The sequence below is a fragment of the Thalassophryne amazonica genome, chromosome 17 (assembly GCF_902500255.1).
Source record: "Thalassophryne amazonica chromosome 17, fThaAma1.1, whole genome shotgun sequence".
Lineage (NCBI taxonomy): Eukaryota > Metazoa > Chordata > Actinopteri > Batrachoidiformes > Batrachoididae > Thalassophryne > Thalassophryne amazonica.
The window spans coordinates 58,065,811-58,089,235 of NC_047119.1; the positions used below are offsets into that span (position 1 = coordinate 58,065,811).

Below are 23,425 nucleotides of genomic sequence, written 5' to 3' on the forward strand. Positions count from 1 at the left end.
TTTATTCTCGAAGTCTTAAAATTACGACACTAATAGATTGAGGCGCGCACGTCCATTCCAGGTCTATATTTCCATGGACGCGACGCCGCTCTCTGCACGTTCTGCTCTGCTGTCGTTGTTATTTTAAGTAGGCGTGCCTTCTACTGGCGTCAGTATTTATATGTAGGCGTGTCTTGATGTGTGTGTTTTAGGAAGTTGCTGACGTCACAGCTACAGCTGTTGCAGCAGCGCGCATGTTCAGTGTTACCAGGCAGAACGCCGTCTGCTTTGTTGTGAGTGTCGCTGCAGCTGCTTTTGGTGACTCAGCCGGTTAATGTGGGTCACGAGCAAGAATTTTCTCCTCTAACGCATGTTATAAGGTTGATTTTAAGTTTTTATCGGCTGTGCTTGTTTGGCTTCAGACAGAAGCTGTCGAGCTCCTAAATATAAACAAAACGCAGTAAGCGAGCTGCTTTTTTTTTAAGGTGGTACGGCAGCAGTTAGCAGTGTTATAATCGGACTTGAAAATGGCTTCGCGGCGTCGTTAGGAGATTAAACTCCTAAAACTACGCGAACATGAGAGAAGAGGACAGTTTACTGTCAGAAAGGCAGCCCATGGCAAGTGAAAGAAGGGGTGGAAATCCCTGCTACTGCTGCCGCTGCTGCTACTCTACAGAGGAGAAGGGAGCCTACGAGCTGCGGCCTCCTCGCGGTCTGTCCTGGTCCCACTAAGCCGCACCGAGGCAGCATGGAGACGGTGGGCCAATTCGAGTTCAGCCGCAAGGACTTAATAGGACACGGCGCATTTGCTGTCGTTTTTAAAGGCAGACACCGAGAGGTGAGTTAAGTGACTTTCGCAAATGTAAGGTAAACCTGTGTCTCTTATCCCGACTTAGGTGCATTATTTTTAAAGCGCAATTAGCCTTGTTTTGGCCATCTGTTCGTTTGTTTTCATTGAACGACCTTAAGAGGCCTGGCAGGTTTCCACAGGCTGTTGCTTAAAATAACAGACTGTTAAAAGATAAAATGACGAAATAGTTTGTTTTTTTTATGACATTGTCCACATTTTACAAGTCGGAGAAAGCATAATCGTGACTATGTTGACGTAACGTAGCAGTGCTTGTTTTCCGTCAGTGAGCTGACACCAATACGTGTTAAAATATGTCCTCTAGTGAAAAAGCATCTTCCTGCACATCCTTTTTTGCTGAATAAAACCACACAAGTAAGGCACAACCAACTGGTGGAAGCCAAAACTAACACTCATTAGCCTACCTGTAGTACTAAAAAAATATTTTCCCTACGGTTTGCAGGACGATCACAGACATCGGAGTTAGTGATATGCAAAATTGTTGTTAAATCTTAAAAACTACTGCATATTCATTTTTGATGATCCCCTCTTTGATTCCTTGTTAGACAGAAAAATCTCTAAAGTTCCTTGGGCGGTATCGGGTCAGCTCATAGTACCTTTCAAATCAACAAGCGTAACCGAAATGCTGTTTATTCTGTGGGATAACAGCCTGCTATTATGCTAACTGACTTTAAAATAAATCACCGGTACAACGACATCAATCAAACAAATAAAACCTTGCAGCTGTAACACACTGACTCCACTTGCTGATCTGAAAAGTAGAGGTGGGCGGATCAATCCTAATATCGATACCAACGCGGGTATTGATATTGAACGATCCTCGTGTAGAAAGATTAGTACTCAAGCTTTTTATTCTCTCCCGCACGCAAAGTCTACTCTCTGTATGTAAGAGCTGCGCTGTGTCACACAACACGGAGCAATGCACCCTTGTATTGTGGTTTGTCAGCCCTCTACCTCAGGAGATTTTGTTTTAAGTTGTGGTGAGTGGTATTTTTTAAACAAAAATGTTGATTGTGATAATAAAGTATTTTGTTGTCATGTACAATGTTTGGCGAAATTCTATACTAGGTCTTTTGCATCCTTTGGATCTATGAAGCTTAAATAGGAAAAAGTATCGGTATCGATATCAGTGATACTGGGCCTGTATTTACTTGGTATCGGATCAATACCAAAATTCCAGATATCGCCCACCTCTACTGAAAAGTGCTGCGAGTTGACCAAGGTGTTACAAGTTGGTGTGATACCAGTTGACCTGATACCTTGCAGACTAACCTATGGCTTTACCACAGAATGTTGACATTTCAAAGGTATGAACAGCAGTACACTTTGGACCAAAAGTAGTGAAACAGGCATGCAGTGAAACGGGAATAATCCCCAAATTGTGGTGCACGTTGACAGCTCGTACATTATGGCAACATTTTCTGTAGACATGTGGCCAAGCCTGCACTTCCACAGGGGAGAGAGAGCTTGGAGAAGATTTTTCTGTCTCCTGCATCTCTGGGATATTTCTGGTGGACACGTGTACACCCAGCCTTCTGCCGTGCCTCAGCGGAATCAGGCTGGTAGACAGACAGGAGGGGCAATTTGTCTATATTGCAGATATGAAATTTCTGATCATATCTGGCCCTGGCTTGCAGGGGGAGTTCATCATAATGCTGGTATGACATCATGACATGACTGTTGCGCCATTGTTGTTCGTGCCTCACAGTGGTAGCCACCTGCTGGCAGCCGAAGCAGGAATTAACAAAACTCATGGCTGTGTTGACAGCCCTGTTTGCTTCTGGTGTAAAGTTGAGTGCCTTCATAGCAGTGTGCCATAGCAGCACACTGACATCAGTGTGTGTGAATGGGAGATGTCATTTTAAAGCACTTTGAGCGTCTGCATTGAATGGAACAGTGCCATAGAAATGCAGTTTGTTTACTATTTAGATTTAGGTACAGATCTGTTAATCTCTATTTTTGGGCTATGTTAGCATCTGCTAACTTTTTTTAACAATAATTTATAGGTATTTCTTTATATATTTGTGCAAAGTTGGCACAATGGGACATGTCTGGGCATGTTCAGGCAGGCACGTGCATAGGCTTTTTTTTTATGTGCATCTAATTTATGAAGTGTTCACAATTGCAAGATCCTGGTGGCTACTGAGGCCACTGTTATTTGTTTAAAAGGGAAGCAAGGCTATTGAATATTGTCTTAAACCACAGGTTTCCAAAGTATGGGGTTAGGATCCTTAAGGGACATGGAGCCATTGTGCAAGCAGGGTTTGGAGTCCTAGGGGGATGCAAGTTTCAACAGTTTAATTATATTTAAGTGGGAGCAGTAAAACAAGACTCCAGTAGACTACATGCCACATACATTGAGATGCATGCATATTTGAAAAGTAAAGCAAATTTACTATTTTAGGATGATATGAAAACAAACATTATACACAAATATAGTGTGTATAATGTTTTTCTACAAAATAACAATTTGGGTTTTAATGTCTTTCTAGAAACATGAGTGGGAAGTGGCAGTAAAATGCATAAACAAGAAGAACTTGGCCAAATCCCAGGCACTGTTGGGGAAAGAGATTAAAATACTCAAGGTAAGTCATAATTACTCAGAAAATATTCTTTCAAACAGTATTAGTGGTTTCCATTTATTTTCTGCAGGAAGAATCTTTAGAAGGTCACTTTGTAAAGCAGTGATGGGAGTTTTTCCGTGAATTCCTGGAATCCAGACGTTCTCGAGTTATTTTTGTTTACCTGGCCCTTGTTGGATTTATAGTCTGATGTCACGATTTTCGTATTTGTAAAAATGTTTGGAAATGTCTCTGAGACACCACAGTGGATATTAAGTCTCACATTTTCATGTCCTGATCCAAGAGTGAAGGTTAAATGTAATGTGCCGCCTCCCGTCCACACAGCAGCCAAGGAGAAACGACGTTACAGATTTTACAGTGTATTCCACGTCATGTTGAAACTGCAAAGAAATTGTTGGAAACATTGTTCTTCTGCAGGGAAACAATTTAATGTTCATCAGAAATAAATTCAAATGGGGCTGGTTTGAGCAAAAAGGACCAAAATGCTGAACTGGCTGTTTTTTAATCATCGTTTATATGGAAAAGCTAAAACTCCCAGTAAGTCTTTGCTTTTATTATATCATGTTTTGACAGAATTCATTGTCAGTTGGCATTATTCAGGTTATTTCACACAAATCAAAGTCTGTATTTGGGATGAATTTACTTCAAACTGTCTCCATGCAAACATGACATGTTAGCCTGCTAAAGCTGCATTTAGCATATGGATTCTTCTGTGACATTGGTGTGAAATATTCATGTGGAGGAAAATATAAATATTTAACATGCTCATAGAAGTCAAATATTGATGTGAAAAATGTTTGTGTGTCATTTTGCATATCATGTGAATTGTGAGTATCCCAGAAATGCTAATGTCATCACTGGACGGGAAACTCCCATGTTATTGCATTTCCCATTTATATAACTGAATAAGAATCAAATTTAACTCCAAATCAGTATTTCTGAGAACTAAAAGTTATATTGGTGACTTAATGAACAGTAGGGGCAGTTTACTTATATAAAATTTTATTTTGTATCATTTTAAGACACTGTCAGTTATAAAAGCGCAAATTGCTGAAGATAAATATAGAGAGACAACCGTAACAGTCGAATGCCAATATGAGGTTTTATGAAATAGTAATAACACTTTATTGTAACCCATGTGGCAAACTGTGTATTATAATTCTGTTATCTTGCCACAATGGGAAAATATGCTTTTTTATGACTAAAATCAGACTGAGAAATAGCTCTCATTTAGCTTACTAATTACACCAAATTGTATATAGTATTTCAAAATTTTCTAGCAGAGGTCCCCTAGAGCCCCCACCATGCAAACACACACATACGAGCTGACATCATGGAAAATCTTTTAGGTTTTTTTCTTTCAAGGGTCACTCACATAACTGGTAAAGGCATTTTGTAATTACCAGTAGTAGTTTTATACTAAAGATATAGAGTGCTACATGTGAGGTGATAGATCACAGTTTGCTACTGTTTACAGTTTCATACAAATTTTTAACAAATGAAATGCAGCCATCCAAAATATGTCATTTAGTTCTTGTGATGTGTAAATATAAAAAAACACTTTCTTATGACATTATAAGGGAGTGATTAATCTTTTGGCTACTTCATATCTAGAGCGCATTAAAAACAGCCTAATTTTAAAATAAATAAATAGATCTGTACAAGCTGTAGACTACCAACACCTGCTAAATTTGGTAGCATTAGGAACTGAGAACTGTTTTTTGTACAACAGTGTATGGTTGTTTTAACAATATACTATTGAGCTTTTGTGAACTTTAGAATCACCCTCGAGTCTCTTCAATTTTGCACATTATAGTTTTAATAATATTAACCATTTTTCTTCTAAAGCGTGGTTATATGATTTGGCTGATGTAATGATGCCTGTTGTTGTAATGATGCGCTCTGTGCTGCAGCTGTAAAATTGCTATCATTTGGCTGAAAACCTCATGGAGGTGTGAAAGCCAGTGTTCAGTTTGGCAGTTCGACTAGATTCAAAGGAGTGAATCTTGGTCAAACCTGTTAAAGTTTGATCTCCAAGCTGTTAAGGCTGTACTATGCAAATTATTGTTTTTCTTTTTTTCTGCAGGAACTAAAACATGATAATATTGTTGCTTTACTCGACTTTCAGGTATGTAATACTTAAAGCATGATGCACACAAATTACTTCAGAATCATGCCAGGTTTCCTGAGGTTAAGATTGTGTTTGGACAAGATGGGATATTTTCTATGACCCACTTCTGTGACTAACACAGCTGCGACAGATTTATTTGCCTGGTTGCCATATGAGGCTTTGCTGTAATTATTTATTCTCAAAGCAAGATATGGTTTGTTCCTGTTCAGATGTGTTTGTTTTTGCAGCAAGTATTTGGCTGGAAGACTGCCTGTCCTGGATGTATTCAGTCTTTTCCAGCTCTACCTGCAGTTAACCCTCTGGGGCCGACGCCATCGTATACGACGGCCAAGACCAAGCTTTACTAAATTATAAATAACTTTTTAATGATATGAGGTAGAAACTTACTTTTTTTTTTTTTTTGCTGAAAACTTAACTCTGCAGACGTTCGAGCCAGCCATTGGCCATCTTTGTACTCCTCATAGAAGCTGTGTGATGACGTGTGCAATGTGAGTGTCCAATTGGAATTAGTTCACCGTCACATGGTTTTCCAAAATCCAATTGTAGGGCAGATTCACCTCACGTGAAAAGCCAAAGATCGTTTTCAGGAGTGATATGTTACTAGTTGGCCCGTTTGAATAGCCCCCTGGGTGCTCCAATGAGTACATATTATTGGTCTCCAATGCACCCTGCTCCATTACGCACAGCGATCAGTGAAAGCAGACAGAGCAGACGGAGAGCCTCTGATGACAATCTCACATGCTCAAACAAAGTGTGTAACTGTCAGGATTGCTCCACTAGTTTGCATGTGAATGTTAATGGATAACTCTGTTGCTTTTACCATGAAGACAAAAAAATGCATAGACCATTTTGTATATATTGTTCAAAATGTGCATTTGTGTTTATTGTTTGAACCTTTTTGTTGTACAGTCTTTCACACAAGACCTCAAATTACCTTTATAAAGTGTGAAACATTTGTTTATTATAGTTTGCTGTGTGTTTTGAATAAATGCGTGTGGAAAAGTATTTTCCGCTTTACTTTTTCCTTCCTTATTTTTGATTGTATACCTTTATTACACTTATAAAACACAACAAAAGCATATATATTATGAAAGCACAGGTTGTCCTGAAAAAAAGAGACATAAAACTTGATTGTGGGATGCAGGGAGAGCTGTTAACAGCAATAATAAAACATTTATGCCAGGCGAGTGAACTGTCCAAAAAATGCCCTCGGACCCCAGAGGGTTAATAAGTCAGTCAGATGATTTCAGCCAGATAGCAGGCAAAATGAACCAGGTGTTTGTTAGAGCGGGAAGAGGTGGAACATATGCATGGCAGGTGGACAAAGGTACTCCAGACTTTGTCATGTTAAACTCACTCAAAGCCATCTAAATTTAATTCTAGAAATATGTTGGGGTAATACAGTGCTTCATGTCATGAAACAACTTGTGCTTGAACTAAAGTCTACAGCTTCCTGAAACTACAAATAACATTTTACAAGGATGGAGGCCATCCAAAAAAAAACAACTTTCTCAACAAACTAGAGAGAATGTTGTGAGACTGCATTCATTGAAGTTGTAAAGAATTTGACAGTGGATGCAGGTCAGGTCTGGAAACGTATGCTAGTGCAGCGCATCGCTCCAACCACCACAGCATGCCACCGCTGTGGGTCGTGGATGCCAACCACCCAGGTAGACATCTGTTCAGCCCCACCTTTTGAAAGTAACCATCTATTTGCTGCAAGCAGATGTTGCATGGGCATTCCCTTGGCCTTCTCCACCCGCCAGGGTCCTGAGCCACCTGCATGCTGGATCAGTATTAGTAAAAGACGCCACATGAACCAACTGTTGCAGCTGACATTTCCTTACAGTGCAAGTGATACTCCTCATCTGAGTCTCTCAAAGTAACTATTTATTTGACAGTCACTCCAGTATTTCTGCAACAGACTTGATACAAAGACATCTGGTCACCACCTTTAGTCACTGGTTAGCATTCAAGTCTCACAAACATACCATGCTTCTGGCCAACATAACAGAGTAACAGCCCATTACGCTGCTGCCTGAAAAAAATTACACTGCAAATTGGGCCGTTACATTGCTTTCGAGGGTGTGTAGTGAGAAAATTATCATTTCTTTGTTGATTGTACCTGGCTAACTTACATGTATTCAGGCAAATATTTAACAGCAAGCGCGAATGCAGAGCTTTGGCTTGTTTTGACATCTATTCATGTGTGTTTGATTGCTTCCTATGTAGGTTATCTAGGTTAATTTTTATCAACTGGCTGCCAGAGATCGAGTCCGTCATGTATGTGCCTCAACATTACGATGCTCTTGTAGCTCTGTTGTCACTTCATGACCTGTTGCTTCTGGTCCACAACTTATTCATCAGCCTTCGTCAGAGCCATTTAAAGATGTCAATCATGACTCACCTTTCTGCGGATTAAAGTTGCTAATCTTCTACATGATAATCAACTACAGACTCCTACACTTCCTTACTGAAATCAATGCCTTGAGCAAATCTCAAATCTATTTTTACCAAATTACCGTGCAACAGACTATATTTTCACCCTCAGCACCCTGATTGACAACCACATACACAAAAACAAAGGCAAACGTTTCTCCTGTTTTGTCGATTTTAAAAAAGCATTCGATTTAATTTTGCACAAGGGTTTGCTGTACAAACTGTTGAAAAGTGGGGTTGGATGAAAAACGTTTGTCATGACCTTAATGTTCACAAACAAGTGCACCCTTAAGATGTGCGAAAAACAGACTTCTTTCCCCAAAGCGGGGGGGGGGGGGGGGGGGGGGGAGTTATACATGGATGCAGTTTGAGCCCAACCCTCTTCAACATATATATCAATGAATTGGCGAAATCATTATAACAGTCTGCAGCACCGGGCATCACTCCAGTGGATACAGAAATAAAATGGCTATTTTTCGCAGATGGTCTGGTATTGCTGTCTCCAACCAAAGGGCTACAACAGCAGCTTGACCTTCAACACAATTTCTCCCAAATTTGGGCCTTGACAGTGAATCTAATCCAAGACCAACATTATGATATTCCAAAAAGGACCCAGCCTCCAATCACACAAATATAATTTCTTCCTCGAGAAGACAGTCCTAGAACACACAAAAACTGCACCTACCTCAGAATAAACATCAGCACAACAGGTAATTTTAACAAAGCTGTAAGGGTGATTCTTAGACTACGGGCACTTATGTCCTTTGATCATATTGTATAAAAAACAGAAAAAAGGGGAAATTTCACACTTTTATAATTATCTTTACAATGAAAGTCTGTTAAGAAAGTTGTTCTGGTAGTCTATGATGACTTTTTCACCTTTTTTCAGCATCATTATATGCAAATATTGCCGTTTTGTGCTTGTCCCACACTCAGACTTTTGATCTTCAATGATAAAAATGAATGGTAAAGAAACATTTTTTCTAATGTTATAAAATATCAGTAAAATAATCAAAACATAATTGGGGTATTCAATGTCATACAACTGTTGTGATTTTTTTTTAAACAAAATGTAGTTGTCCCACACTATTGCCGTAATTTCCACCACAACACTGTAATGTCCCTTTAAACAGTTTGTATAAAAGATTGTTTGGGTAGTTTCTGTGGAGATAAATAGTGACATCAGAGCACATGTATATAGTGCCAAATCACAACAAACAGTTGCCCCAAGGCGCTTTATATTGTAAGGCAATGGTGTGGTGGAAATTACATTTACAAGGCCAATAGTGCCCGTAGTTAAAGAATCACCCGTAAATGACCTGAGAGATGAGGCAAGAAGGGCTTTTTATGCCATCAAGAAGAGCATTAAAGTAGACATACCAATTCAAATCTGGCTCAAAATATTGGACTCCGTCATAGAACCCATTTGTTTTTATGATTGTGAAGTCTGGAATGATGATTGATGATTTGAGGAAGAAACCTCAAGCCATCAAACACAAACCCTATTAGACTAAACCAAATTATAAGAAAACAAAAAGAAAACTATATGACGCATTGGGGAAAAAAATTAACCAAAAACCAGAGTAAATTGGAATGCTCTTTGGCCCTAAACAGACAATACTCCATGGCAGAATACCTGAGCACTGTGACTAACCCGAAGCACAGGAAATCCTTGACCACAGCCTCACCGTGGAGAAAGGCTGCCACAGGCAGTCCTGTCTCCCCAGAGAAGACAGACTGTGCACCCACTGCTCACATCATGAGGCGGAGACTGAGCTGCACTTCCTAACCACGTGTCAGCTGTACCAAGACATCAGAGACGCGTACCTCCCACAGATCACAAACACCTAAAAAGACTTGAGAGCATGACCAACATAAAAAAACCTCCGTATTTGTTAGGTGAAATACAACAATATGCAAATGCAGCAGCAGGGTTTGTGAGCTGCTGCAACATGAAAAGGAGCAATGGACATAAATCACTGTAAACCAAAAAACTACTGTTTTATTTCACTTTATATATATATATATATATATATATATATATATATATATATATATATATAAGGTCTATTAGAAAAGTATCTGACCTTATTATTTTTTAAAAACCATATGGATTTGAATCACGTGTGATTGCGTCAGACAAGCTTGAACCCTCGTGCGCATGCATGAGTTTTTTCATGCCTGTCAGTTGCGTCATTCGCCTGTGAGCAGGCTTTGAGTGAGGTGTGGTCCACCCCTCTCGTCTATTTTTTATTGCGAATAAATGTCTGAACGATTTGGAGCTTTGCTGCATCAATTTTTTTCCAGAAACTGTGAGAGACCTCCAGGTGGACACCGTTCGAAAAATTAATATGGCTTTCAGGGACGATTTTATGGGGATTAAACAGATTAAGGAGTGTTACTGCCGCTTTAAGGACTGCCCACAACTCCTGAGAGCGCGGCGCGCTCCCAGCCCCCATCGACAGGCTGACACCCCGCTGGAACAACCAGATCATTTCCAACGTGAAAGCTTTGTTGATCCGGGACCTCGTCTGACTTTCACAAAAAAGGCAGAAGATGTAGACATCAGCACTTTATCGGCACATTCCACCGTTACAGGAGTTTTTTTCATGGAAAAAGAAGCGGAGGGACGCGCCACCGTGCCGCTCATGGCGCGGCACAAAACCACCTCGGTGTTGGTCTCTCAGGACAGCTTTCAGGTGGATTTCAGATGGATTCCGGTTGCTTTCCAGTCGTCTGACTATCTGATTGTGATTGTGCATGAGCTGGACATGCCCAAACATGTCCTGTGAGGCTTCATCCCGGCGTTTCTTTGCGCCGAGCGGTGGCACCGCGACACGCGGAACTCCTCTGCACGTCTGTCTTAATGTGCGGAAAAAGTGCTGATGTCCACGTCTTTTCGCAATTCCTGTGCTAGTCAGATGACATACCGGATCAAGACAGCGTTCAGTTTAAAAATGAACGGCACATTTCACTATTACAGGAGTTTTTGTCATGGAAAGAGAAGCCTTCCAGGACATGTTTTGGCATGTCCAGCTTATGCACAATCACAATCGGATATTCACACAACTGGAAAGCAACCGGAATCCGTCTGAAATCCACCTGAAAGCTGTCCTGAGAGACCAACACCGAGGTGGTTTTGTGCCGCATAATGAACGGCACGGTGGCGCGTCCCTCCGCTTCTTTTTCCATGAAAAAAACTCCTGTAACAGTGGAATGTGCCGATAAAGTGCTGATGTCCACATCTTCTGCCTTTTTGTGAAAGTCAGACGAGGTCCCGGATCAACAAAGCTTTCACGTTGGAAATGATCTGGTTGTTCCAGCGGGGTGTCAGCCTGTGGATGGGGGCTGGGAGCGCGCCACGCTCCCAGGAGTTGTGGGCAGTCCTTAAAGCGGCAGTAACACTCCTTAATCTGTTTAATCCCCATAAAATCGTCCCTGAAAGCCATATTAATTTTTCGAACGGTGTCCACCTGGAGGTCTCTCACAGTTTCTAGAAAAAAATTGATGCAGCAAAGCTCCAAATTGTTCATTTATTCGCAATAAAAAATAGACGAGAGGGGTAGACCACACCTCACTCAAAGCCTGCTCACAGGCGAATGACGCAACTGACAGGCATGAAAAAAACTCATGCATGCGCACGAGGGTTCAAGCTTGTCTGACGCAATCACACGTGATTCAAATCCATATGGTTTTTTTAAAAAATAATAAGGTCGGATATTTTTCTAGTAGACCTCATATATCTTATGGCATAGTATATTTTTCCACCGTAAGCAAAATTATTTCACACATCTCCTGTTTACACATTTAATTACTGTAGAATATTAACTGTATGTACATCTTCTTAATTTTTATTTTTTTGCTCTATGTAACACTTGCTTTGACAATGTAAATGTATATTTCGCATGTTAATAAAGTGCCATTGAAATTGAATTGAGAGAGAGACAGACAGACAGACAGAGTGACGAGGGGGAGACAGAGAGAGCGTTCCAGATAAATTAAAAAAGGTTGAAAGTGAGTGCTGTACTCCACTCCTGTAGTATTGTATGCTTCACAAAAAACAAACAAACAAAAACATTAAATGCATAATTGCCGAAGTCCTGATGTCCACTGCAGCTGTGGCCAGCCTGGCCCTGAGATATATGCTTTTTTTCTGTCCGTTTGTCTTAGCTTTTTTGTCTTGTACCACCTCCCTGATGATAGTATCTAGAACAGGTGATGTGCTGGGTGGGATGTGTCCTTCAGGATGCTGAGGGCTTTTCTATTGCAGCAGGAGCTGTACAGCTTCTCTAAGGAGCAGAGACCATAGCTGATGATCTTCTGGGCTGTGTTGATGACTCACTGGAGTGCAGTCATTTCCTGAACTGTGCAGCTGGCAGACCACATTGGGAAGCCGTACGCCAGTACACTTTCAGTTGAGCATCTGTAGAAGGACATCAGCAGCTTCTTGGCTTGGGCCTTCAGGAAGTGGAGATGCTGCTGTGCCTTCTTGATCAGTGCAGTGGTGTTGGTTTTCCAGGTGAGATCATCATTCAGGTGCAGTCCCAGAATCTTGAAGTCAGAGACACTCTCCACACAGTCTCCATTGATGTGTAGGGGCCGATGGTCGGATCTTTTCCTCTTGAAGTCCATTATAATTTCTTTTTGTTTTTGTGGTATTGAAGACCAGGTTGTTATTTCTCCACCATGACAGTTTTTCCACCTCGTCTCTGTATGCAGACTCATGTTCCCCTGTGATGAGCCCAACCACTGTTGTGTCATCCACAAACATCACGATTGAGTTGCTTGGGTGGGTGGGGGTGCAGTCGTGTGTAGAGAATATACAGTAGGGGGCTCAGTACACATCCATATGGGGAAATGGTATTGAGGCTGAGTGCATGGAAAGGTTGGGGCCCTACTTTGACTTTCTGTGGGTGGTGGCTGAGGAAGTCCTTGATCCAGAGGCAGGTGGAGTGTAGGAGGCCAAAATTTTATTTTCTAGTCAGTCTGTTTGGGGTGATTGTGTTAAATGCCGAGCTAAAGTCAATGAAAAGAAGCCTGGTATAAATGTCCTTCTGTTCCAGGTGGGTCAAGGTTGTGTGGAGGTTTAAGGCTGTGGCATCCTCTGTAGATCTGTTGTCCCTGTATGTAAAATGGTGGGAGTTGAATGTGAGTGGAAATCCTTAATGATGTGACTTCTGACCAATTTCTCAAAACACTTCATAATGACTGGAGTGAGAGGTACTGGCTGGAAGTCATTTAGGCTGCTGATGGTGTTTTTTGGGGGGGACAGGGATAATTATTGAGGGTTTCAGGCAGGGTGGGGACAGTGGCCTGTGCTAAGGACAGGTTGAATATTTTAGTGAAGACCCCTGTGAGCTGCTCTGCACAGTCTTTGAGCACCCGACCAATATACTGTTTCCTGGGGCGTATTGTTCTTGACATGTACCTCACGTCATGCTCCTCCACTATGAAGATGTGGCTGGTGTTGGATGATGGATATGATATAGCTGCTTCTGGTTTTTGTTTTTTGAAGTGGAAAAAATAAGCAGTTCAACTCCTGTCAGTACAGGATCTCCATCCACATCGTTGGCTCCAGGTTTGTAGTTTGTTTTGGACCCACTGCCACACCTGCCACAAGTTGTTACTGTGGAGGTGGTCCTCAGTTTTGTTTTTGTAGTCCACCTTGGCCTGTCTGATGCCCCTACACTGTACAGATCCATGTCACGAGACCTGAAGGCTGTATCTATTCCGAAGCAGGGACCTGACCTCTTTTGTCATCCTGGGGTTTTGGTTGGCCTAACTGGGTCATGCATGATTGGATCACATAGTTGTCTGCTCTGTAAGGCCAACATGGAGTGTCAAAAGTACTTTTTTTTTTTTTTTTAATTCTAAAGATTGTCTGTGTCCCATTGATGGAGAATGAGCTGTTCTAAACATTCAGCAAACCTTAACAATGGCACTGGCTGAGTATGGCAGAAGGTGAGCTGGAAGATAATCTGTAGCCTTGTTTAGTTTTTAATAAATAACCTCCATCTGAAGTGGTGGACTCTCAGAAGAACCTAACTGGAAAGTAGAATAGTGTCAAATCAAAATAAATGCCATCATACCATTAATAATATGGCCCAGTCAAAGTGTACAAAAAGCAGGGCTAAAAATAGATCCTTGAGGTACCCCATCTTTATTTTTTGTGACTTGTTAGATGCTGTTATCAGTACACAAATGTGGCATATACAGTAGCAAGTGCTCTGTTCAGGCTGATATGATTAAATTGCAGTAATATTGACTTACAAGACAAAGCTTCCTATCAAAGAACAGCACGGTGCTGCATCTATGAAGTAAACATTTCAGGAAATCAGCCTGTTGAAACCAGGTTTTTGGCTTAAAACTCTTGTTTGCCGTGCTGTCGGTCATCAATAAGGCTGGAGACGATCACCTTAAGACATCCGGACTCAGCGCCGTGTCCTGACCTCCATCTGGTTGATTGAAGGAGATAGTATTGAGATGAGGACAGTGCGTCTCTGTGGTCAGCTGTTGTACTGTGATAACAACCCCCCCACCCCCACCCCACAAACCACCAAAAACGGTGCCTCAGATTTTCTGACAGGACTGAGCAAACTAATGTCTGTAGAGCTGTTCAGATTTTGAATTGTGTCCAAATTATTTAGACGGTAAACAAAAAATGTGTTAATCGTTGGTAGTGTTGTACTGAAGGTTTTAGACGGCTGACTAATCCTGTTGGTGCATCTTGCTCACAATGAAGTTCCTCAGTTTTTGGAGAAAACTAGTTGTGCATTGAACATGTAAAAAATGTGTAGCTGTAAGCAGTCACTCTGCATGAATATTGGATTGTAGCTTATTTTTTATTCAGGTTAAGAGATTCACCATGTTGTTTTCATATGAGTTGATTTCAATGCAGGGAGTATTTCTCAGGCCATATTTAATAATCCAGTGCTGCAGGACTCTGGGATCCCTTGTAAAACCTGTGTTTAAATCAGACCTTTTAGCAGTCTTGTATGCAGCTGGTGCTCTGCTTTTTTTATTTTATTTATTAATGACATTAATCCTGACATTCTGCACACCGTGTGGGTTGTTTTTACATTTATCCAGTCTGAACCAGCAGCGCTCGTACCCACCTGTTCTTTCTTTGGCTCTCACCAACGTGTTTGTTTACAGCCATCCTTATCTTTTCTCTGTAGGAAACTGCCAGCTCAGTGTACCTGGTAATGGAGGTAAGATCAGTCTGATGATGTGCTTTGTTTGCTTGCCACTGTGTTGTCTCTGTGCTGCAGGCAGCTCTGACAGGCCTTAGCTATAATTGGCTTTGTCCTCAGGCATCAATGGGGAGGGTCAGAGACCACCAGCCAACATCTGTCCTGTGGGTCGTGTCCACACGGATACAAAACCATCTTTTTGTCTTTGTTGTTTTCAAATAGTATTCCATAAACACAGCAACATTTCACTAAAACGTTCAAATTGACCAAAAAAGCTGAAGTACAGTTCTGTTCAAAATAATAGCAGTGTGTTTTAAAAAAAAAAAAGTAGGTAAAGCTCAAAATCTTTATAATTTTTTTTTTTCCTACATACACACAAATGCATCGGGAACACTGCACATTCTATTCCAAATCAAAACATGAGGAAAATTTTTATCAAATTTATTACTTTACAGAAAGTGAAGAAAAAGGAATATTAGGCTGTTCAAAAAAAAAAAAAATAGCAGTGTCTGCATTTTTCTTTCTGTGACCCATATTTAAGGACAAAGGCAGGAAATGTTCATGCTGGTTGTCGTGCATTTCTCTCTGAAAATCTGAGTAAATATTGTTCAGAAGAGCAGCATACTTCGATTAAAAATTTGATTCAACAAGGGAAAACATAAAAAGAAGGGTAGAAAATGATCTCAAATGCTTTAAGATGGCATCAAAACTAGAAAGACGTGGAAAAAACAGAAAACCACCATTCAAATGGAACAAAGAACAGACAGAATGACAAAGACTCAGCCAATGATCAGCACCAGGGTGATCTGGTCTAAAGTTATCTACTGGAACAATTAAAATATGTCTATGTGAAGCCAAACTATGGACAGAAACTCCCACATGGTCCCATTGTTGAGGGGAAAAAAACAAAGCGTGTTGAAGAGGTTACAATTTACCATTGGCTGGCCTAAATAGAAATAGTGCAACATTTTATTGACAGATGAAAACAAGATTTCTCTTTTTGTGTCTAGGGGCCATAGATCGTTTGTCAGACAACCCCCAAAAACTGAATTCAAACCACAGTACACTGTGAAGACAGTGAAGTGTGTTGGAGCAAGCTTCATGATATGGAGATGTTTCTCACACTATGGTGTTGGGTTAATTTATCCCATACCAGGGATCATGGACCAGTTTGAATACATCAAAATACACGAAGAGGTCATGTTGCCTTATGTCAAAGAGGAATTACCCTAGAAATGGGTGTTTCAACAAGACAGCAACCCCAAACACATCCACAAATGATGTGTCCAATCCCAGTTTAAATCCAATAGAAAATTGTTGGATGACATCAAAAATGCTGTTTCTGGGGGAAAACCAAAAAAATGCAGAGGAATAGTGGAATGTAGTCCAATGGTTCTGGACTGGAGTACCTGTTCACAGGTGACAGAAGTTGGTCAACTCCATGCAACACAGATGTGAAGCAGTTCTTAGAAACGGTCACTGGTGGGCACAGCTAACCGAAAAGTTTACTTCAGTAACTGCTAATCCGCTAACTGAAAAGTTAACTTTTATAACTCTAAACCAATAAACCACTTTAAGATGGCATCAAAACTAGAAAGACGTGGAAGAAAACAGAAAACCACCATTCAAACCAAGTTACAGCTAACCGCGTTACAGGGTCAGCTACTGACAAGCCAGTTTCGAGTTTAGGCACTGCAGGGGCTTCTGAGTAAGTTAAAGGTGCTCAGAAAACCAACAACAAGCCAGACCTTTTGTCTTTATGCACCCTACCCGTGGCTGCTGCTGCAAAAGAGTGTCATTTCCATTTCACACACAACAACACAGGCAGTGGCAGAAGAGCTCAAATCAAGGCACTTTTCACTCATGGTTTAATTTATAAAAAAACTAATTCTTCACAGTTTATCGACATTAATGGCAACTCTGTCATTTTTACAAAATGAAAATATTGCACATATCTTTTAAAGTAATGCGCTAATACTGAGGGTTTGAACGTTAACCGACACACAAGCTATAAGGCATTATGGGAAATGAGTTTCCTGTCATCATCCCAGAACACTGCCATCTACTGAATGGGAGTGTGAATAGCGACCATGCGTGTGATCGGTCATCCACAAATGTTGAATTGCACTTCACAAACAGGATTTTCAGTTTTGCAAATGACTTTTTTTTTTTTTTTTTTTACAAATGAAAAAACAACATATTTACAAATACACATTTATTTGTATAGATCAACACACAAGTTAAAAACCAGAAATTTGTCTCTGGATCGCAAATCACATGTGCAAATTAAGGACTATTTGTAGATCACCCTCTGTGCATTTGCAGGTATTGAGTCAAATTTAACTCCATAAATAAGTGTCCTTTCTCTTAAAAAACAAGTAAAGATTTGCATGGCATGTACACACCGTCTTTAAAGCTCACTGTCTATAGGTGCTGCAATACATTATGGGAGTTCTGGATTTGGGTCCTTTTTTTAATTGATATTTTAGTACATCTTGGTTTAGCTGTGTTGGTAGTGTTATACATTTGTTGTGTTTTGATAGTTCAAGTAGTGTAGTTAATTTAGTGAAGTTATGTTGTGACCATGAGTGAAAAGTGCTTCACGTTTAATCTCTTCTGCCACTGTCTATGTTGTTGTGTGTTAAAAGTAAATTACACTTTTTTGCAGCAGCAGCCCGCAGCCGCCCTACCTAACCCGCTTCTGCTGGTGGAGGGCTGAGCTCCTCACAGCTGACTGACTGTTGCAAAACACACAACAGAGAGGGACTAACATGTAGGATTTTAGGGTTTATGAACGTTTTTGAACATTAATCTTTACTCACTATGCCAGCAAAAAAAAATGTTAGCGGAACTAAATTTAGCGGAAGCTAATTGGTCCGCTGATGCTTTTCAAGCTTAGCTGAAAAGCTAAATCGCTAATGAAAAGTTAGCTTCACTAATTAGTGGATTCGTGGAACTGTGCCTAGGGTGTAAATAGGGAGGTGCTATTCCATGAATAATTTGATGGGTTAGTAACAGAACCTTAAAATTCGACCTCACAGAGACAGGAATTCAGTGAAGAGATGACAAAGTGAGCGTAATGCGGTCCAACTTTCTGTTTCCTGTCAAGATTCTGGCAGCAGCATTTTGAACCAATTGCAGACCCTTTATGCTGGACTGTGGTAAACCAAAGAATCAAACTTTGGAGTAGTAAATCTAGAAGAGTCAAATTCATGGATCAGAGTCTCTGCATCAGTCATAGACAGGATGGGACAAATCTTCGCTGTGTTTTGCAGGTGGAAGAAAGCAGTCCTCATAATATCTGTGTTGGTCAAAGGACAGCGTGGGATCAAAAATCACACCAAGGTTCCTCACTTTGTCGGTGTGATGTATGACACACGAGCCTAGGTTAAGCATTAGCTGGTCAAGCTGATGTTGATGTCCCACTGGACCAAGGACCATCATTTCAGTCTTGTCTGAGTTTAACACTAAGTAATTGCTTGACATCCAGCTTTTTATTGACGCAAGACAATCCTCAAAAAACTTTGTGTATGAGATTATCAGCAATTATCATGTACAACTGAGTGTCATTAGCGTAGCAATAATCCCATAACGGCGCAGTATGTGCCAAGGGGTGCTATATAAAAGGAGAAAAGCAGGGGGCCGAAGATGGACCAAGGTTAGAGGTCACCAAGGTTAGAGGTAGTGTTGTTGTATACAACACAATGAACACAATGTTGTTGTATAGAACACAATGAGAATGACAGGTCGGGTATATCAACCAAGCAAGACATTCCCAATAATCCCAAAATGATTCCCCAGCCTGTCGAGTAGAATACGACGATCTACCGTATGAAATGCAGTGCTAAGCTCTAACAGTAACAGAACCGTAGTGGTGTGTGAGTCCATTGCAAGAAGATGATCATTTACCACTTTAGCAAGAGCTGTCTCTGTAGAATATGTTCTAAATGCAGACTGCAGTGGCTCAAAAATATTATTCTCAGTAAGATGGTCCATGAGCTGCCGTGACACCACTTTTTCAAAGATTTTAGAACAAAATTATAGGTGTGTTATTGTTATTCTAATTTTTCAGTAGACCAAATTACTCAGTGGCTTTCACTACAGCCATCATCTCTTCAGCTTTCTGCTTGCTACAAAAAAATCTCATTAATGGTTCACCAAAATTAGAGAGAGAAGAAAATAAAAAAGTAAGTTAGTCTATTAACAACAAAGTCAAGTGAGTAGCTGCTGTAATTAGACAGGTGGTGGTGTGACGTCATCCTTTCAGAAACATTCCGTATTGTGCACATGGAGACGCAAATACAGCATTTTCAGATTTACCCGCTCTGGGACATGTTTTCAAATACTGTCATTTTCGGCCACCAAAAACACAGTTTACTTGTGGATGAAATGCCAGAATGATACAAATCCTATGCAGATGCGCCTAAATCTGTTCCCATGGGCGGATGCCGCTCGTGTCTTTTTTGCGCAGTGGCTTGATAGCGCTTTATGTGAAAAATACGAAAATTATGTTGAGACTAGAGTTTGATTGTCGGGCTCCATCTAATGTTTAATTCTGTTCATTATTCTCATAAACCAGTGCTCCTCAAACTGATGTGGATTTTTTTTTTTTAATTATCAGCTGCATGTTGAATACATTTAACCAGTCAAAGGCTCTGCATCAACTCTTCCATTGTATTTGTTGTATTGTAATTTTAACCAGTCAAGAACTATAACAGGTGAACCTCGTTAACCCACATATGCTTAACTCACGTTTCAGCTTTACTCGTGGGCGGTTTGTGGACCCTGAAAACTTAGACTACTGTATAAAGACTGCTTTTGGTCAACCTCATTAACTCACGGTTTCAGATAACTCGCCGTTCGATTTTGCAGACTCCAACTTGCATGAGTTAATGAGGTTCACCTATTTCTTTTACATAAACATGAAATGACTTATGTTTGATTTGCATTTTAATTTTATTGCTTATCAAATCAAACTGCATGGCATGAATCACAATATTTTTTAAAATATGATGAAACTTACTGACCCTTGTCCCATCTGTGTGTGGGTTACTGCCATGCCACCACCAGATGGTTTCATATATATTGTTTGTTCCTGTTTGATGTTTATAAATGCTGGTGTGCAGGATGAAAAAAACTGTCCAGTGTTAAATCTTGGCAGATATATTTCCGGGAGAAAACACGGTATTCATGTCTCCATTAGTGTCTGTTCAAATTTTTATGCCATTTATATATTAACATCTTATACTTAATATACTTTAATGATGTATTTCCTTAACAGAGAACATCTCTGTTTACTTTGCCTGTTTGTTGTGGTCTTCTTAATCAAAATCCTGGAGGATCTCACCAATCAACAGACTTTCTGATTGTCTGACAATCACGTGTAAAATTTTGGTTGATGAACACTGTCAGCTACATGCTAATATTGCTATATCAATGTGTTCTGAGAAAATGGTCATTAGTCTTTCTCACCAGTCCTCTTTCTCACTTGTCCACTAGTGTGAGTCACTTTGTGCAGGATCAAGGACTTGTCCTTCATCTTCAGTCAATAAAATCTTGTTAATCTGCTAGATTTTATTTACTAAATGTAGTGGCATTTGACTATCAGATCCTTTTTCTTGTATCCCAGATTGAGATGTAAAAAAAAAAAAAAGTTAACCATACCAGTAATTACTGCCCAGTTTATAAAATCACCTACCTTGCAACTACAACCCCTGGCAAAAAATTATGGAATCACCGGCCTCAGAGGATGTTCATTCAGTTGTTTAATTTTGTAGAAAAAAAGCAGATCACAGACATGACACAAAACTAAAGTCATTTCAAATGGCAACTTTCTGGCTTTAAGAAACACTATAAAAAATCAGGAAAAACAAATTGTGGCAGTCAGTAATGGTTACTTTTTTAGACCAAGCAGAGGGGAAAAAAATATGTAATCACTCAATTCTGAGGAATAAAATATGGAATCACCCTGTAAATTTTCATCCCCAAAAAAAGTAACCGTTACTGACTGCCCCAATTATTTTTCCTGATTTCTTATAGTGTTTCTTAAAGCCAGAAAGGTGCCATTTGAAATGACTTTAGTTTTGTGTCATGTCTGTGATCTGCTTTTTTTCTACAAAATTAAACAACTGAGTGAACATCCTCCAAGGCCGGTGATTCCATAATTATTGCCAGGGGCTGTACAACAGTTCCCCCCCAAAACCCACAAAGTTGAACTCTTTTTACCAGCTTTCCAATCTACTCACTGTAAAAACATTGCACATTAGCACATCTGGGTCAGATCTACCCTCTAATGACCTCGTGTCAATTCCAGCACACTTTGCACACCCTGAGGTGTTGATTTAACTTATTCTGAAGAACCTAAAGCATTGCCTCCAAATTACTTTTTTTTCCCCTCAGTAACAGGCTAAAACTATGACATTGAACTTAGACAAAATTCTTAAGCTTAAATGAAAGAGATCTTTTTTCTCTCTCTCCCTCAGTGAATGACTTAAATGTAGGTTTTTTTGATGAATAACAGAGTAAGCATTAGTCTAGTGCAGCCTTCTGTTTGTAGAACATCCCATAATTTCCTGGATTTATTTACAGCAATACTAGGAATGAGGGAAAGGACACAAGTTTGTAATCACATCGTGTCTTTAGTTGCTTCAAGACCGGTAATGTCAGAACATGATATCTGTGTATGCTTTCTAACATAATTGTTTTTATCCTTTTATTATCCCTCCCTCTGCTATTTTTCCTTCTAATCCTAGTACTGCAGTGGTGGTGACCTTGCTGACTACCTACACTGTAAGTAGAACATTTCATGTGCTAAAAGCTTCAGGTGCTTTTCAGGACACTAATTGAATTGATGGGGAAAAAAATGTCATCTTAGTTGACTGATGAAGACAAAGTATGAAATTTTCTGTGATAATGTTGGATAAAGGGCACCTCATGTATTCATGTAATGCCAAGATTAGAAATGATTCTAACCAAAGGCAGAAAACACCACACATATTAAGATATTCTACAAAGGTGCTTGTTTTAAAGGTTACTGAGGCTAGTAGATTAGACTGCATTTTGTTTTAATCTTCATGGTGGTATCATAGCAGTGGTGGTGTTGTGGTCTTGTTTATTTTAGTTTGCAAGAATTTAACTCAAACGTAAAGCCTACTTTTCATGTTTTCACTTTAGATGTTTGTAGGCACTATCAATTTGCCCTTTACCCATTCCTTTTTGAAGTTGAAAATGCAACAAATTTTTGTTTGACAGCTATGCCCTTTAAATTCTGGTTTCAAGCACAATTCTGTAGTCAACAAGGTCCAAGACACATCTCTGTATGTGGGTTTCATACAATTCTTTGTTCTTACATCAATGAGAATCTGCTCCACCGGTGGTTTATTGCACTGACATTAAGCCATTTATTGCCCGAGGCTACAGCCTGCATCAGGCATCATTACTCTACATCTCTTGTGTGTATGCCATGTATTAAATCATAGTTATGTGACCAGAAAATATACCTGGCCAGGCCTGGGAGCATGCATGGGTGTCACACATCTTTGTATCCACCACACCACAGAACCACTCTGGGCCCTCGATGGCAACTACCCAGGCAGGCAACCCCCACCTTTTCAAAGTAGCCATTTGTCGGCTGTCGTTGCCTTGGCTTTTTCAACTTGTTAGGGTCCTCCACAATGAGGTACCTGCATTAGGGTTGGGGGAAAAATACAGTAATTTCTTAGATGCATCGCAATGCAGACATGGACAATTCAGAATCTATTCACAAATGTTGATTGATTTTATAAATTAAAGTTATGTGACAGAGCACTTGATTGTGCCGCAAAAGAAAATCTCTGCTTTTATCCTCACTGCCTATAAGTACGTTACAGGCCCAGCTGACAGCTCCACTGAAAGCAGACTTATTCTGTTGTTTCAAAAAGCACTAAGAAATAATCCAAATGGATTACTTGAGTATCATGGCTGATCACCTAAAATCATCTCCAGCACTATTTTCACTTTTGATATACACTTTGCATCACATTGTGGTGATGTGCACGTGCGCACGATCCTGTTTTAATTACTGTGATGCAAGTGCAAAATGCATTGGTGCAGCACAGCCAGTTTAAACACACACTGGGATTAGGTGAACGTAAAGGTGGGAGGAAGTAACAAATGTGAGTCTGAGTTTTTTCTTTCGGGGGGGGCGGGGCTAATCCGAACACAAGTCAGTCTGAAGCTACACACAGGTGGTTTT

At 40.2% G+C, this 23,425-nt stretch overlaps 1 protein-coding gene across 5 annotated transcripts in view; it reads left to right on the top strand.

Moving 5' to 3' along the window:
- Nucleotides 1-224: 224 nt before the first annotated feature.
- Nucleotides 225-23,425, top strand: part of ulk1b (unc-51 like autophagy activating kinase 1) — a 71,563-nt gene continuing 48,362 nt past the window's right edge. For 2 of the 5 annotated variants that reach the window (XM_034191593.1, XM_034191595.1), the window contains exons 1-5: nt 228-817; nt 3,340-3,432; nt 5,516-5,557; nt 15,178-15,210; nt 21,945-21,981. In XM_034191593.1, the coding sequence (XP_034047484.1) occupies nt 728-817; nt 3,340-3,432; nt 5,516-5,557; nt 15,178-15,210; nt 21,945-21,981 (295 nt within the window). In that variant the 5' untranslated portion in view covers nt 228-727. Of the gene's footprint in view, nt 818-3,339; nt 3,433-5,515; nt 5,558-15,177; nt 15,211-21,944; nt 21,982-23,425 lie in introns of all 5 variants that reach the window. The other 3 variants (XM_034191594.1, XM_034191596.1, XM_034191592.1) reach the window with 3 other exon arrangements.